The 15,257-nt window shown below is 54.6% G+C and overlaps 3 protein-coding genes across 8 annotated transcripts; 2 read left to right on the top strand and 1 right to left on the bottom strand.

Moving 5' to 3' along the window:
* The first annotated feature begins 443 nt into the window (after positions 1-443).
* On the top strand, positions 444-4,073 carry ZNF513 (zinc finger protein 513). 2 transcript variants are annotated; one of them, XM_061210709.1, is made up of 4 exons: positions 444-515; positions 1,071-1,226; positions 2,226-2,813; positions 2,900-4,073. In XM_061210709.1, the coding sequence occupies exons 2-4, from the start codon at positions 1,202-1,204 to the stop codon at positions 3,724-3,726; spliced, it is 1,440 nt and encodes a 479-aa protein (XP_061066692.1). In that variant the 5' UTR covers positions 444-515; positions 1,071-1,201; the 3' UTR covers positions 3,727-4,073. The 2 variants fall into 2 exon arrangements, with proteins under 2 accessions (XP_061066692.1, XP_061066691.1); XM_061210708.1 differs by lacking the exon at positions 444-515 and adding an exon at positions 680-812.
* Positions 4,074-4,181: 108 nt separating this feature from the next.
* Positions 4,182-9,975, bottom strand: SNX17 (sorting nexin 17). The gene is made up of 15 exons (XM_061168684.1): positions 9,754-9,975; positions 9,186-9,260; positions 8,041-8,158; positions 7,479-7,543; positions 7,088-7,198; positions 6,886-6,976; positions 6,633-6,720; positions 6,319-6,388; positions 5,931-6,023; positions 5,633-5,836; positions 5,369-5,494; positions 5,127-5,204; positions 4,900-4,974; positions 4,766-4,807; positions 4,182-4,673 (listed from the first exon to the last, which is right to left on the bottom strand). The coding sequence occupies exons 1-15, from the start codon at positions 9,814-9,816 to the stop codon at positions 4,560-4,562; spliced, it is 1,413 nt and encodes a 470-aa protein (XP_061024667.1). The 5' UTR covers positions 9,817-9,975; the 3' UTR covers positions 4,182-4,559.
* Positions 9,976-10,209: 234 nt separating this feature from the next.
* On the top strand, positions 10,210-15,026 carry EIF2B4 (eukaryotic translation initiation factor 2B subunit delta). Of its 5 annotated transcripts, none has more exons than XM_061168682.1 (13): positions 10,210-10,257; positions 10,636-10,679; positions 11,003-11,138; positions 11,337-11,540; positions 11,804-11,886; positions 12,074-12,165; positions 12,401-12,515; positions 12,717-12,793; positions 12,976-13,078; positions 13,317-13,444; positions 13,583-13,760; positions 14,150-14,330; positions 14,787-15,026. In XM_061168682.1, exons 1-13 carry the CDS (start codon positions 10,224-10,226, stop codon positions 14,984-14,986), a joined length of 1,575 nt encoding a protein of 524 aa, XP_061024665.1. In that variant the 5' UTR covers positions 10,210-10,223; the 3' UTR covers positions 14,987-15,026. The 5 variants fall into 5 exon arrangements, with proteins under 5 accessions (XP_061024665.1, XP_061024664.1, XP_061024666.1 ...); XM_061168681.1 differs by having other exon boundaries at positions 11,334-11,540; XM_061168683.1 differs by lacking the exon at positions 10,210-10,257 and adding an exon at positions 10,267-10,285 and having other exon boundaries at positions 11,334-11,540.
* Positions 15,027-15,257: the final 231 nt, after the last annotated feature.

Genomic DNA, 15,257 nt, shown 5'->3' with positions numbered 1-15,257 from the left:
CTGTCCAGAGCACCCACCCAGGATGCCCTGGCTCCATAGTTGGCCCCCACCAGTAGCATCGACCGAGCCCTTCCCTGTGTGGGTGGTGTGTTTGTGGTGTGTGTGTGTGTGTGTGTGCGTGCGTGCGCGTGCCCGTACCTGCCCACCTACCTGCCTGCCTGTGATGTGTGAGACTCAGGGAGAGGGGGGCCGGGTACGGTAACTCCCTGAGCCGCTGGCAGCCTGGCCTGGCGTCGCGGCTCATCCTCACCCCCCCCTAGGGTGAGGAACGATTTCCTTGTTCCTCCAGGGAGGGGTCAGGACTGGCCAGGCAACCCTTAAGACTAAAGCCAGGGTCACGGTTTGACCTGCCCTCCTTGCCGGCCAGGTTTCATCTGATCCCTGATTGGCTCGCCCGCTTGCTTCCGTCACAATCACTTCCTGGTCACGCTTTGGACGCTTTCGGGGCTTCTGCTTTCCACGGACTACGCGTCCCGTGTGGCTCTGCGACAGCGGAAGCGGAAGCGAGTACGGAGGTACCAGCTGGTCTCCGTAGGGCGGGGGTAGGGGGCTCCATGAATGGACGCGGCGGCGGCGGCGGCGGCGGCGGGAGCGGCCTGAGCTGGGCGCCGGGGCCAGGGCCGGGGGCTGCCCGGGGCCCGCGCCGCTGCATGGGGGCGGCCCGCGGGCCCTGAGGGGAAGGGCGGGCAGGCCGAATTGGGAGGGGCGGGGCCGGGCGGCCGCAGGCCGGAGGCGCGTCGGGCTGGAGCCGGTCACGATGCCCCGAAGGAAGCAAAGCCACCCGCAGCCCGTGAAATGCGAGGGGGTCAAAGGTCAGGGGTCAGGGGTCACGAGCTGCGAGGTGGGGAGGAGCAGGGGTGGGGTCAGTGGTGTGGGTTCAGGTCTGGGTGGAGGGGGACTCTTGAGGGATGGGGTGGGCGATCTGGACTCCTAGCTTCCCATCGAGGTATTAACAGAACCCGAGAGGGTCTACGAGTGCGGGAAGTACGGTCTGCGAGGGCTGGCTCCCCGGGTGCGAATGATGGGCACGGTTCCTGAGGGAGGATCTACAAGCCTCTTCCCCTCTTCAGTGGATACCGAAGACTCCCTCGACGAAGGACCCGGGGCCCTGGTATTGGAGAGTGATTTGCTACTAGGCCAGGATCTGGAGTTTGAGGAAGAAGAGGAAGAGGAGGAAGGTGACGGCAACAGCGACCAGCTCATGGGCTTCGAGAGAGACTCTGAAGGTGGGTTTGGGGGACTTACTCAAGGAAGTGACCGCTGGAACCCCGGCCTTTAGGAGGCGGGTTACGTTATAGTGCCAGTGAGCAAAACACCGTTTCCTGCCACTGGGGCTGGTTTAGTTTAGATTTGAGCTAGATTTCTTCATTTGCCTGATGGTCCATCACTTTGTTGAGGTCAAGTTGTGGGGCCTGGTTCAAAGGTGGTATGAATAGGACAGTAGAGGAATCACACGGAACAACTGGTTAAAAGTCAATGCCCTTTTAATAACTTTATCCCGCTCCCTAGCCCATTCCTTATATGAGTTTATTTTTAAGAGGTTCAGGGAAGCAACCTCATTCAAGCTAGTATTTACAGCTAATCTAACTCCCTTTCACCTGCAGCATAAACTCCTCTTGTATGGAGGTATTAGTCTCTGCCCTCAAATATCCTTCCACATTCCTCTTCCCTGTGATCTTAGCATCACCCCATCCTAGTTTGCCACACTACCTATCCACTAATGCCACTTCTGAAGGATGATTTTGAAAGTCATTGAGGGAATCCATATAAAAGAGAATCCATCCTTTAGGCTTAGAAGTGGTATTACATGCGTTACTTTGTTTCCTCTTCTCTCCAAATTTTGCCTCTTGAGATAGTATGGAGGTGATTATAAAATAACTAAGAGTCCTTACTGATAGAGGCACTAGAAAAAGGTATCAGGTCTCTGCCTTGTGTATTTTTACTTTCTTATCCTAAGAATCAGTTAATTATTTAATTATTGATTCATTTCAGTTTGTGGTCCACTGTGAGCCCTTGATCTTTTTCCGTTCATTGGTCCTATGTACAACTCTGTCATCACTAGGTTAGTCCAGACTTGGAGGTAGATGATTTGTGTTGAATTTTTAGGATCATTGAATTGAAGAGAAGGGTGGAGCCCAGCAAGTGGGGAGACCACAAGTGAGAAAGGGAGTTTGGAGTCTGTTCCTAGCCTGTGTTGATGTCTCTTCTCATGTCTGTCTCACCAGGAGACTCTCTGGGGGCCAGGCCTGGGCTTCCCTATGGGCTGAGCGACGACGAGTCTGGGGGCGGCCGGGCACTAAGTGCGGAGAGTGAAGTTGAGGAGCCAGCCAGGGGTCCAGGGGAGGCCAGGGGTGAGAGGCCAGGCCCAGCCTGCCAGCTGTGTGGGGGGCCCACAGGTGAGGGGCCGTGTTGTGGGGCAGGAGGGCCGGGTGGGGGGCCCCCGCTGCCCCCACGGCTACTATACTCATGCCGCCTCTGCGCCTTCGTGTCCCACTACTCGAGCCACCTGAAGCGGCACATGCAGACACACAGCGGGGAGAAGCCGTTCCGCTGTGGCCGCTGCCCCTACGCCTCAGCCCAGCTCGTCAACCTGACGCGACATACTCGCACCCACACTGGCGAGAAGCCCTACCGCTGTCCCCACTGCCCCTTTGCCTGCAGCAGCCTGGGCAACCTGAGGCGGCATCAGCGCACCCATGCGGGGCCCCCCACTCCTCCCTGCCCGACCTGTGGCTTCCGCTGCTGTGCTCCACGTCCTGCCCGGCCTCCCAGTCCCACAGAGCAGGAGGGGGCAGTGCCCCGGCGACCTGAAGGTAAAAAGCCAGGGACCAAAGAACCTCGGACGTGGGTGGGTGGCCTTAGGGGTACTTGGATTCATAGCCCAGGTCTGTCTCCACAGATGCCCTGCTGCTTCCAGATTTGAGCCTCCATGTGCCACCAGGTGGTGCCAGTTTCCTGCCGGACTGTGGGCAGCTGAGGGGTGAAAGGGAAGGCCTATGTGGGACTGGATCAGAACCACTGCCAGAGCTGCTGTTCCCTTGGACCTGCCGGAACTGTGGACAAGAGCTGGAAGAGGGGGAGGGTAGTCGGCTGGGAGCGGCCATGTGTGGGCGCTGCATGCGAGGAGAGACTGGAAGTGGTGCCAGTGGTGGACCCCAAGGCCCCAGTGACAAAGGCTTTGCCTGTAGCCTCTGCCCCTTTGCCACTCACTATCCCAACCACTTGGCTCGGCACATGAAGACGCACAGTGGCGAGAAGCCCTTCCGCTGTGCCCGCTGTCCTTATGCCTCTGCTCATCTGGATAACCTGAAACGGCACCAGCGTGTCCACACAGGAGAGAAGCCCTACAAGTGCCCCCTCTGCCCCTATGCCTGTGGCAACCTGGCCAACCTCAAGCGTCACGGTCGAATCCACTCTGGGGACAAACCTTTTCGGTGTAGCCTTTGCAACTACAGCTGCAACCAGAGCATGAACCTCAAACGCCACATGCTGCGGCACACCGGCGAGAAGCCCTTCCGCTGTGCCACCTGCGCCTATACCACGGGCCACTGGGACAACTACAAACGCCACCAGAAGGTGCACGGCCACGGTGGGGCAGGAGGGCCTGGCCTCTCTGCCTCTGAGGGCTGGGCCCCACCTCACAGTCCCCCCTCTGTTTTGAGCTCTCGGGGCCCAACAGCCCTGGGTGCCACTGGTAGCCGAGCTCTCCATACAGACTCACCCTGAACTAGGTTCTTCTCCCCTAGGGCTCTATGGATTAGCCCTGACCCTCCTGTATGTTTTATACAGATGGACCAGAAGCCACCTTTTCCTTCCTCCCCCGCTGGCCAGGGGCTCCACACAGACTAACCTAGGCACTATACGGACCAGTCCAAACCCCATGGGCAGGGGGCCCATATGGACCAGGGGGCCTTGCCTTGACTGATGCGACTTCATAAGCTCAGTGAGAAGGGCCCTGTATCCACCTCCACTGCTCCCAGGGGCGGTGGATGAACTGGCTGGGGGACTGTCCAGCCTCACACCTGTCTATTTAACTTATTTCAGTGCTTTATAATAAAGGAAACACTAACAAAGCCACGTCTATGCTGAGTTGGCAGTGGCAAGCACGGCTTGGCCTCACCCTTAGCACAGCAGTCCATGCTGTGATGGGGGGAGCAGGGGCAGTGAGAGGGAACCAGAGGTAGGCAGCAATCAGGCTGAGTTTAATGACGGGGAGCTGGGCCAGACCATACACAGACCTCTGCCCATCCCCTTGGCTCATGGCCCCGAGAAGCCAGAAGCAGCCTGGGGGGAGTTGTGGTTCCTCCCCAGGCAGGTAGCCATGGTCCCGTGGACTTTGTGCAAAATACTAAATGCTAATTTGGCATTGAAGGCCAGCTCTGAGCGATCCTTTGTATAGCCAGCCCTGGGGAGGGGAAGAGAAGGCAGGTTAGGAGGCCCCTGGCCGAGGAGAAAAGGGGACGATACGAAGAAATATACCCCAGTTTGGGGGATACAGGCACAGGGCAAGTTTCTGAACACTCCTCCAGGGTAGAGGGCAGACATCCGAGCTCTGGAGATCACAGATCCTCGTCTCCAATGCCCTCAAAGGCGAAATTGCCGTGGACATCACTGGCACTGGCATCTGTACTGGGAGTGCCAATCCCCCGCAAGCTCACGGCACTCAGCTTGCTCTGTAATAAAGGCAGGGTCGGGGTCAGAGGGCTCAAGCCTCCCTAAGGTCCCCTACAAACACCAACCTCACCAACCCTCGTGGGAAACTCACTGAGAGTTTGACCATGGACTCCCGGCTGGCATCAGGTGACTCCTGGGGAGGAGGAGGCAGAGGTGTCAGAGACCTCACTGGGGAGGTGACACAAGGCCTGGGGGCTGGGGGACTGACCAGGGAGTAGTACTTACAAGCAGCGGTGGGGACTTCACTGCTTGCTGGCTGTCTGAGCGTCTCAGGGTGCCCCCCACCCGCCGGCGTAGCATCTGGGGATGGAGACATGAGGTGCTGATAAGGGCTGGCCACTCCCTCTGGAATCCCAATCCCTTCCCCTCCCTCTCAGGAGAGGCGTCACACCTAGGACAAAAGGCAGGGAGAGCACAACCACTCAGCTGCTTGGTCCGTGCTTGCTGCTTACCTTCCTGATGCTGCCGCCGGATTTCTTCACCATCAGTTCATCTACCATGGACTGCAAGCAGATGCTCATCATGATAGCCTGAGGGCAAGGAGAGAGCTCAGCCTGACTAGAGTGGTCATCCTGAGCCCAGCACCCCTAAGACAAGGGCTCCCACTCACATGGAGTCCTGGAAGCCCTAGACTTGGGTATCTAAGAGAGACGGTGCAATGGGCTCCAGAGGAGGCCTGAGGGTGGGCTCACACCTGGGGGCTGGTGATGGTGACCCACTGTAGCCGGTCCTTGCTCATGAGGTATTCAAAAGCCAGTTCCAGGCGCACCTCACCCCGGCCCCGACCTGGGCTGCTTGTGCCTCCACTGGGCAGTGGCACCTGGGAGAGGAAGGGTAAGAATTAGGCTGAGCTCATTCTGACCGATGTGCCTCTCCCTGACCCACTCCAGCCCATTCCCGAAGCTCAAGGCTTGCCGGGCCTCCATCCCAAAGGTCCCCCCCTCCTACCCCAACTCACAGAGGAGGTGACCCGCCAGCACCGCATGCGGGTGACCCGGAAGGAGCCTTCACGGAGTTGCTGGCCAGGCAGGCGGAGCTGGAGACTGAGCTCACTGTTGCCTGCGCTCACCACCACCGGACAGTCCTTCTCCGGGAAGTCAGCCACACAGGCATCGAAACGCAAGTAGCCATAGTGCCGCAGTGTCTGGGCCAGCCGCAGGAACTGAAACCCAGTCAGCACGCGGGACGGGTCAGGAGGGGAAGTGGGACAGCCCAGAGGAAGCAACCCCTTGGAGGGAGACGGAGGCAGGGCTCACCTCCTTCTTGGAGACCTTCTCTTGCAGTGATTTGAGCTGCCGGTGCTGCTCCTTCGTGACTAGGATCCACCCACGCTCAATGTCTGATACTGTCTACAGCGGAGACAAGGGGTGGGGGGTTCGGGGCTCCCAGTCAGAGATCCAAAGAGTGTCCAGTTACCTCTGTCCAGCCTGACCCCTAGCCCCACATTTGAGCAAGCTCTTCGCAGTTGAGTCCTTGACCGTATCAGCTTACAAAGCAGGGAGAGTAGAGGTTTTGCCAGATGCCCTGAGAGTATTCTAGAAACTTCCCCATGAACTGGCAGTAAAGATACCAAAGGAGTTTTCTTGGCAGAGGGACACCAGAGCCATTTTCAGGGGAAGGGTTCTGAGGCAGCTCCAAGCTCACCTGAGCATAAAGCAGGTTCAGGCCAACCCGGTTCTCCATGACATCGTCATCATAGGCAGAGTCCCAATAACTGTGAGGCCAAGGGGTGGAAAGGGGTAATGGGGCTAAGCTGGGGGAAGGCAAGAGGCAGAATGGAAAAGGGGCAAAACCAGAGCAATCTGGAACTATGGGGCTAATGGCGATACAGTTGGAGGAAGCTTGGGAGGCCTGGTAGAAACACCCAGCACTACCCCCTTATCCAGATTATTCTGTCTCAGTATGTGGCCCCATAATCCAGTCCAGCACCCTCTCCCTCCTCCAAGCCCAGCCCTGACCTCTTCCTTAGCACTATCTTATACTCTTGACTCCGAAGACTGGCAACAGACACGTAAGGCAGCTCAAACTCTTGCAACTTCCGTACAACTGTGGGGTTAAAAAAAAAAAATAAAGAAAAGAAAAAGAAAATGTCATGAAACTCAGGGGAGGGAAATCAAGAGAGAAGCCCTGGGGAAATGCCACATTCTTGGGGGAGACAGGCAAATTCACTAGTGGAAACAGAGGGAAGCTGTAAAGTCCAGACAAACTCACACGAAAAGGCTCCATCCTCTTTTTCTCGAACTAGAAAGAGACTAAAGTATCCGATCAAGTCATCTGGAAGATCCAGCTTTGCAGCCACAGCCTAGGGATAGGGAAGGAAATACAGCTCATCATGCTGGATGGTTCCAGTCACCCCAAGCCTGGGAACCTGGGGTGCAGGGGGAGGAGGGGCAGTGCAGAACAAGCGCCTCACCTCCAGGACATCCTCAGTCTGATCGGAAGTTAGCACATTGACCAGAACTTTCTGCCCGTTGCTAAGCAGCACTTCCAAGGAGACCTCTTCTGTTGGGACCTGCTGTGTCTCCTGGTTGTGAGCATACACGGGAATGGGAGGCGCCTTGTTAACAACATGCCCAGCGTCCGGCTCTGACCCTTCCCAACTATGTTGTATTGTAGGTCCCTCTGGTGACTTTATTCTCAGCTGTTTAATTATAGACTGGGTTTCCTTGATTTCACTGGTAGAGCAGAAGCCCCATTCCATACAGAAAGGTGCCAGGATGGCTCCTCTGTACCCACCTCATTAAAATGATGTGGCCCTGCAGGAAGGTGCTTCCCTTAAATCTTGGTCCCATCCAAAGCCTTACCTGTTGCGCCCGACGCAGGAAACTATTGAAGGTCTCACTGCTCCCAAGCAATGGGTCTTGCCGAACTGTGGGGACAAGAGAATGATGTTCTAATAACTTATGATTCCCTCTTGGATCCCCCCAGGTCCCCTTTCCTGGGCTGATGGTGGCTTGTCACATCTACCAACTGGCCTCACCTCACTCACTGTTTGCATAAATTCTTCACCTGCCCCACCCTTGACTACCATCTAGTTGAGTCCAGTCTATAGAACTAGGGAAAAATAATGTTCATCTAAAGCACATCAGATACAAATTAAGTTCTCCCCGCCGATCGAAACTGCTTTAAGACTAGTTAGTGCTATATTAGTATTTCTCATAGATGTCAGTGCCCAAATTGCTTTGCTGGTACCTAGATATTAGAGCATCCTTGCATGCTATTTACTTTTGCTAATTAAATAATAGATAAAACAATAGGCTTCCCAGATCTACAGATTCCTTCAGGACCTTCTATAAAATCAGCTCTTTTAAGTCTCTCTCCATAGTCCTCAACAGAGTCAGCCTACAGTTCCCTCCAACCACTCACCAGCTTGCATGTACTTCTCTAACTGCTCTCTCCTCTGTTCTACCTCAGCGGGTGTCAGAGAGAAAAGCTTCTTTGGGGGAAATGCAGGAAGCACATTGGCCCCATATTCCTTCCGAAGCTATTTGGAGAAAGAGATACAACTCTTCACATAAACATAGCAAATGAGAAGAGGCAAACCACATTCATAATGTTCTCTTGGGCTCCCCTTCCCTTTCCTTAGTCCCTGCTCCCCTATCTACCCTGGTCATCCAGGAAATCATTCCTTTGGCAGGGGCAGCATCCCAAGGGAGCCATTCCTCTGTCCTAGATATATGTTCTTTCCAATCTTACAATGTACAAGTCAATCCCGCCACAGTGTGGGAAGGGTTTGTATAGGGCCAGGGCCTAGGGAGACCCTTGATTATCTAGCAAAGCTGTATTCATTGAACCCTCACAGGAAGCAAAGGGCTTTGTAAGGGAAGTTTATGTGCACAGTTAAGTAATAGCTAAATATATTCACGAAGTATTTTAGGACTTAAAGGGACTTTGCAGATCAATGACTCCATTTTTCAGTTGTACAAGCTGAGGCCCAAAGAAATCAGGTAACTTGCTCAGGGTTGCAAAACTAGTTATCAGTAAAACCAGGACTCTGTACCGAGTTAAATACAGAGCTCAATCTGGTGAGGAGAACAGAGAAACATTCCATCACAGACACATAAGGATAACTGGAACAGCTACACCCACTCAGGTGAGTCAAGGAACACAGGCAGAAACTGGTGAATGGTTTGTATCAATATGAGCAGGGAAAAGAATTTCAAGTTGCAGCTCAGATAACAGAAGGAAAGTGCTTTGGCAGCTTATGGGGTAGGGTTGTCGTTTTCTCCATGCACAGGCACAGGCAGTGTACAGGCTGTGTAAGATGGGGACAGAGGAGAAAGGAGGGAGTATGTGAGTATAGGGAGGAGCAGTTAGTGGCCGACATTAAGCTTCCTGGGAGTTCCCCGGAAATGTCAGACGATAAGATAAAGCACCAAATCCTTCCCTGTGGCAGTGGTTAAAGGGGAACTACAGCCTACGGGAAAGCGACGAGGAGGGAAATGGAGACACTGATGCCCAGGTGTAGAAAAGGGCTTGAAGCTGCCTCAAGGCAGGGGTGCTAGTCCCACCTGCTCGTGCAGCCCCAGGAGCTGGCTGTAGCGCACCCGACAGTGCAGGACTCCATTCACGTGAATGTTATAGGCCTGAGGACACAAAAGCAGGCAAGCAGTTTAGGGTCGCGGTCTTGTTTAGGGTCGCTCGCCTCGCTCGCCATTTTGCCGGGGCTTGAGAACCCTGGCCGGAAGTTGCCTGCCACAGCTCCGCCTGAGCAACGCGCCGAGATCTTCCAAAGGTGGCCAGTCGATTTTCCCCAGAGCCAGGTCCCAAAGCAGAAGGACCAGTCGGGGAAAACCCGGGCGCTCAGGCTGCAGTCTTCCTCCCCAAGAGGCCAGGGACGCCCACCAGAGTAGCCGCGGCCCAGCCGGGGGAGGCGATGCGGCCGAACAAAGGACCTACAGGAGCTGGGGCGACCTTTGGACGAATCTGAGACGTAATATAAGCTCCCAGCGAGGCCGTCGGGACTCGGCGGCCTGTGACCAGGCCCGAAAGGTGGCGGCCAGACTTCGGAGGCCGCTCGGAGAGGGCTCCGGCCCGTTACCCCCGCCCCTGCCCGGCCGGGCTCCGGCCGCTCCTCACCACGTAGGCGGAGCCGCCGCTGTCCCCGCTGCGGGACTCGGTTTCAGGAATGGAAAAGTGCATGTTCCCTGCGGCAGGGCCCAGCCGGGTCCGGACTGTGAGGGCCACAGCGGCTTTGCACGCTCGCCTCCGCTCCTCAGCGCGTCCCCGCAGCCTCGCTCGCCATTTTGGGGGGGACTTGCGATCAGAGATGGGAAGGGCTGGGAACGTCCGCTCTGGGGCGCAGCGCCCCCGGCATCCTGGGAACTGTAGTCTAAAGGGCAAGAGCCGACAGCCGGGATTGGGAGCCCAAAGCTGAGAAGGCCCTTATCGCGACCCGTAGCCAGGGGCAGAGCCCCAGAGCACTTCGGGGCTTGTAGTCCGGTTGGGGCTGCGCGCCGAGGCTGTCGGCCCAGGGGGCGCTGTAGTCCCTGTGACCCAGGCGGCGCTGTAGTCCCTGTGACTCAGGCGGGCGGAGCCTAGGACGGAGGATGATGGCTGCCGTGGCCGTGGCTGTTCGCGAGGGTGAGTGAAGGGCCGGGCGCACAAACAGGTACGCGAGCGGACGGGCCCCGGATGGCTACTGATGGGCCCTGAGTAGCTCTGGGCCACGTCGTTCGGTTGCCGCGCCACGCCGGACTCTGTTCCGCACTGCCTCGGGCGCACTCCTTGCCGCGAACCGGCTTGTTCCGCCGGGAGGTGTGCGTGCTCACTCCTTCACCCGCCCCCCTTCCCTTTGATCCTGCCGCGCACTGCGTACCCCACGCCGATCCCCGGCTCACCTCCCGCCTGGTGGCGGACCCGTGGTCATGCAGACCCAGCAGCTAGCAGCGCCGAGTACGTGTCCCCGCAAACCCTCCCGGAGCCTCTCTGGTTCACTTTGTGCCCTGTTTTCTGATGCAGACTCGGGATCTGGGATGAAGGCGGAGCTTGTTCCTCGGCCTGGGGTAAGTGCGGGTGCCCTTCCTAGCCGCCTGTCAGGAGGTACGCAGGAGGCCGTTTCAACTTCATTCCGCCCCAATCTTCATCCCCGTTTCACTTTATTTCTTGGTAAAGCCAAGAGATTTTACAGAGCTTTTTCAGCCCTAATGGTAATGTGACTGTGACTTGCAGGAGAAACTTCGATCCCTGTGGGCTCTAAGCTCGTAACAGGTAGCTGCTGAGACTTAGGAAGGATTAGGGATCCTGTGGGAGACTAGTAAGTATCCAGTAGTGTTTATTCATTTTTGGAATTGTTGGGGAAGAGCAGTGTTCTATGTCTGTGTCTTAGGCAGGGGGGAGGGAGATGACCCAAGAAGAAAAGCTGCAGCTTCGGAAGGAAAAGAAACAGCAGAAGAAGAAACGGAAGGAGGAAAAGGGGGCAGAACCAGAAACTGTCTCTGCTGTATCTGCAGCCCATTGTCAAGGTGCGGGGGCTTTTTTAAAGGGCCGGGGTGTGGAGCTGGTAAAGGGATGTGGTGGGAGAGAAGAGGGGGAGACACGACAAAGTTGGTTTGAACAAGTGAAAAGGGAAAACGTTTAGATAAACAGGAAAAGAAGCTTTGGTTGGGGCATAGCTATTACCTACCTGGGGCTTGGGCACCTCTTCCTTCTACCTTTAGCAGGCCCGACCAAAGACCTGCCTGGACTGGACAGTCAGTTGGGCAGTGCCAAGGAGAAAGTTCCAGCAGGTCGGAGTAAGGCTGAACTTCGAGCTGAAAGGCGGGCCAAGCAGGAGGCTGAGCGGGCCCTGAAGCAGGCAAGAAAAGGGGACCAAGGAGGGCCACCTCCTCAGGCCTGCCCCAGCACAGCTGGAGAAACGCCCTCAGGTATCTTCACTTCAAGACCTCTGTTGATTCAAATGCTTATGTTAGCTCAGGCTTCCCCACAGTAAAACAGCTCCCAATTTTCACCTTGGTTCCCAGAGTTCACAATTCTCTCCTTAACCTCATCCTACCCATTTCTTTTTCTACTCTTTTCTCCTGTTTTTTTCCGTCTCTCTCTCAAATCTTTCTTGATGTCCCTTATGCCCTGAAAGCAGATTTCTCGTTATCACCTACAGTGTCTTGAAAACACGATTGTTATCTTCTAGGAGTGAAGCGTCTACCCGAGCATAGTCAGGTTGATGACCCCACGCTTCTGAGGAGGCTTGTTAAAAAACCAGAACGGCAGCAGGTAGGAAGTGGGTTTGGTGTGTGGCCAGAAAGAGCCTAGGGAGATGGAATAGAGGGAGGAAAGGTGCTCGGGGCGAAGTGAGACCCTGGAAAAGGATGGGTATTTGGCTAACCATCTTCTTCCTTCCCAGCATTATCCCACAGTTTTAAACTCTAGGCCCTTGGTCCTGTTCCCCTGTTTTGTCAAGGTTCCTACACGAAAGGATTATGGATCCAAAGTCAGTCTCTTCTCCCACCTACCCCAGTACAGCAGACAAAACTCTCTGACCCAGTTTATGAGGTAGGAGCTTATGAAATTGTCATAACTTTTAAGCATGAGAAGTTTTAGTAATTCTGTTTTGAAAGTGACTGGAAACTTGAGGTTGGATCTGTGGAAAGAAGCATGAACACAAGGCAGAACTCTAGAGGAAATGGGGGTGTCTGTGCGAGTGAAGGAGGTTCCTTTTCATCAGGGGCAGGTGGGCGGTAGGTGCTCAAGTTCCCTTGCAAAGTGTGTGACACCGCCATCCCATCAGCATCCCATCCTCTGTGATCCACCCAGTCATGGTGCGACTTGGCCTGCAGTACTCCCAGGGCCTGGTCAGTGGCTCCAATGCCCGGTGCATTGCCCTGCTTCGTGCCTTGCAGCAGGTATGTCCCATCTTGTTACCTCTTATGATCCAGCCTCACCTTCCCCAACACTACCCCAGCTTCTCTCACCCAGAGTAATCTCTGGGGGGAAGAGGGAATGACTCCACCCTCAGAAGACTATCCTCAGAGAAGCTTACCCTATCCCCCTTTCAGAGACTTTTGTTAGGGCGCATTTTGCTGATCAACTTGTGTACCCTACAGGTGATTCAGGACTACACCACACCTCCCAATGAAGAACTGTCAAGGGACCTAGTGAATAAACTAAAGCCCTACTTCAGGTAAGGATGACCACTGCACATCCACTCCCACCCCACCTTGCTCAGTCCTTTTCTTGGACCCTTTTTCTTGCTCTTTTATCTCTATTTTCATTTTTCTGTCTTCTCTTTTTAAAAATGTTTTTAAATGTGAAAGCTTTGTGAGCTGTGAAGAGTTGCACAGATGCAAGGTGTTGTTGTTGTAGCTTCCTGACTCAGTGCCGTCCCCTGTCAGCGAGCATGTACAACGCCATCAAGTTCCTTAACAAGGAGATCACGGGTGTGAGCAGCACCAAGCGGGAAGAGGAGGTGATGAGTATGAGGAATGAGCAAGGCATGCACCTGGGGGATAGAGCTGGAAACACGTTCGGGACTCCCAGAGGGGCAACTCTCTGGTCTGCCTGGTCAAGGGTTAAGGAGGTGGTTGGTCTGTCTGACCTGGGCCCCCTTTAGGCCTGTCATTATATGCATATTCAAGCATCCAGCATGATAATCAAAGGGAAAGTTGTGTCCATTTCTTGTTCCGTAAGTATCTTGCTCCGTTTAGGCCAAGTCAGAACTTCGAGCAGCCATCGATCGATATGTGGAAGAGAAGATTGGGCTTGCAGCTCAGGCAATCTCACGCTTTGCTTATGGGAAGATCAGTAATGGAGATGTGATCCTGGTATATGGATGGTATGGGCCAGACGCCATGACTGAGAAAATTGGGGAGTGAAGTGATTTGAAGAAGGAACTGCCCCTTTGCCCTTTAGGAATGAGCTGACCATCAGTCAGTGACATTTATAACTGAATCCTCCTCTCCATTCACTCCAGCTCATCTCTGGTATCACGAATTCTTCAGGAGGCTTGGGCTAAGGGCCGGCGGTTTCGGGTGGTAGTGGTGGACAGCCGGCCACGGCTGGAGGGAAAGCACACGCTACGTTCTCTGGTCCGTGCTGGGGTCCCTGCCTCCTACCTGCTGATTCCTGCAGCTTCCTATGTGCTCCCAGAGGTGAGGGCAGAGGAAAAGGACTCCAAAGTGGGAGTAAAAGGGTATAGTAGTATAGACATAGTGTCGCCTTCCCAACATTGCAGTTGTCTAGAAATACTAAAATTATACAGCTGTGTTTATATTTAGTAGGAGAAGCATCTACAGCGTGTTCTACAGCATGTCTAGCTATTGCAAGAACCTTATATTAAACTAGTAGCCGCTGAGAGGGAACAGGGCAAAAGAGTTTAGTTTTCCTGTGGGTGGTGCGGTGAGTCAATGGTCAGGTGTTTTCCAAGAGCCTTTATAAAGATTTGTTACCCATTGCCTTAATATTGCTGTCCTGGGTAAGAGCTGGGAACCTTATTCTGCACTGGTCACACATGACATGTCCTCTCTACTCTCCAAAATAGGTTTCTAAGGTGCTGTTGGGAGCTCATGCACTCCTGGCCAACGGGTCTGTGATGTCACGGGTAGGGACAGCACAGCTGGCCCTGGTGGCACGGGCCCATAATGTGCCAGTGCTGGTCTGCTGTGAAACATACAAGTTTTGTGAGCGTGTGCAGACTGATGCCTTTGTCTCTAATGAGCTAGGTAAGGAGGCCCAGGAGGGCAGGAGAGAAGGTTCCAGGGACCTGAGAAGATTTGGGAGGGAGAGGGGAGGTTGAAGTACAACTTATTTTTTATTTTTATTTTTTTTATAAATTTATTTATTTATTTTTGGCTGCGTTCGGTCTTCGTTGCTGTGCGCGGGTTTTCTCTAGTTGCGGCGAGTGGGGGTTACTCTTCATTGCGGTGCGCGGGCTTCTCATTGCGGACACGGGCTCTAGGTGTGCGGACTCCAGTAGTTGTGGCTCACGGGCTCTAGAGTGCAGGCGCGGTAGTTGTGGCGCACGGGCTTAGTTGCTCCGCAGCATGTGGGATCTTCCCGGACCAGGGCTCAAACCTGTGTCCCGTGCATTGGCAGGTGGATTCTTAACCACTGTGCCACAAGGGAAGCCCACAGTTTATTTTTTAGAAGTATGTAAAAGGGTACACCTCCCATTGCAGATGACCCTGACGACCTGCTGTGTGAGCGAGGAGAACGTGTGGCCCTGGCTGACTGGCAGAACCACTCGTCCCTACGGTTGTTGAATCTGGTCTATGATGTGACCCCCCCAGAACTGGTGGATCTGGTGATCACGGAGCTGGGCATGATCCCTTGCAGTTCTGTACCTGTTGTGCTGCGAGTCAAGAGTAGTGACCAGTGAGTGGGGGAACGCAGGGTCAATAAATGACATACTCCCTACACTTAGCAACTCTGCTGCCTTTTATCTCTTTTAGCATCGCCACCGCTTAGGTTAGGAGTCCAGACTCTCCAGCCCCTCTTAGCACCTGCTACCAACCTCCATGCCAGTGCTTTGGGGCCAAAGTGAAGGTCAGTATGGAGACCAAAAACTATCCAAGTCATCAACCATTTATTGAGCATCTATGTGCCAGACACTGAGCTAGATATGAGGAGAAGTATGATAAGGACAAATA

Source organism: Eubalaena glacialis, chromosome 14, assembly GCF_028564815.1.
Source record: "Eubalaena glacialis isolate mEubGla1 chromosome 14, mEubGla1.1.hap2.+ XY, whole genome shotgun sequence".
NCBI classification, from domain to species: Eukaryota; Metazoa; Chordata; class Mammalia; order Artiodactyla; family Balaenidae; genus Eubalaena; species Eubalaena glacialis.
This window is presented reverse-complemented; position numbering and strand designations above follow the sequence as displayed.

Bases quoted from the DNA above. Each gene is read 5' to 3' on its own strand.
- ZNF513 (XM_061210708.1), top strand. From the start codon at position 758: ATGCCCCGAAGGAAGCAAAGCCACCCGCAGCCCGTGAAATGCGAGGGG. The intron at 813-1,070 runs GTCAGGGGTCAG...TCCCCTCTTCAG, and splicing joins GAAATGCGAGGGGGTCAAAG to TGGATACCGAAGACTCCCTC. The intron at 1,227-2,225 runs GTGGGTTTGGGG...CTGTCTCACCAG, and splicing joins CTTCGAGAGAGACTCTGAAG to GAGACTCTCTGGGGGCCAGG.
- EIF2B4 (XM_061168679.1), top strand. From the start codon at position 10,542: ATGCAGACCCAGCAGCTAGCAGCGCCGAGTACGTGTCCCCGCAAACCC. The intron at 10,680-11,002 runs GTAAGTGCGGGT...TCTGTGTCTTAG, and splicing joins AGCTTGTTCCTCGGCCTGGG to GCAGGGGGGAGGGAGATGAC. The intron at 13,445-13,582 runs GTATGGGCCAGA...CATTCACTCCAG, and splicing joins GTGATCCTGGTATATGGATG to CTCATCTCTGGTATCACGAA.
- SNX17 (XM_061168684.1), bottom strand. From the start codon at position 9,816: ATGCACTTTTCCATTCCTGAAACCGAGTCCCGCAGCGGGGACAGCGGC. The intron at 6,977-7,087 runs GTGAGGCGCTTG...CCCTATCCCTAG, and splicing joins AGACTGAGGATGTCCTGGAG to GCTGTGGCTGCAAAGCTGGA. The intron at 6,389-6,632 runs GTCAGGGCTGGG...TTGGCCTCACAG, and splicing joins AAGATAGTGCTAAGGAAGAG to TTATTGGGACTCTGCCTATG.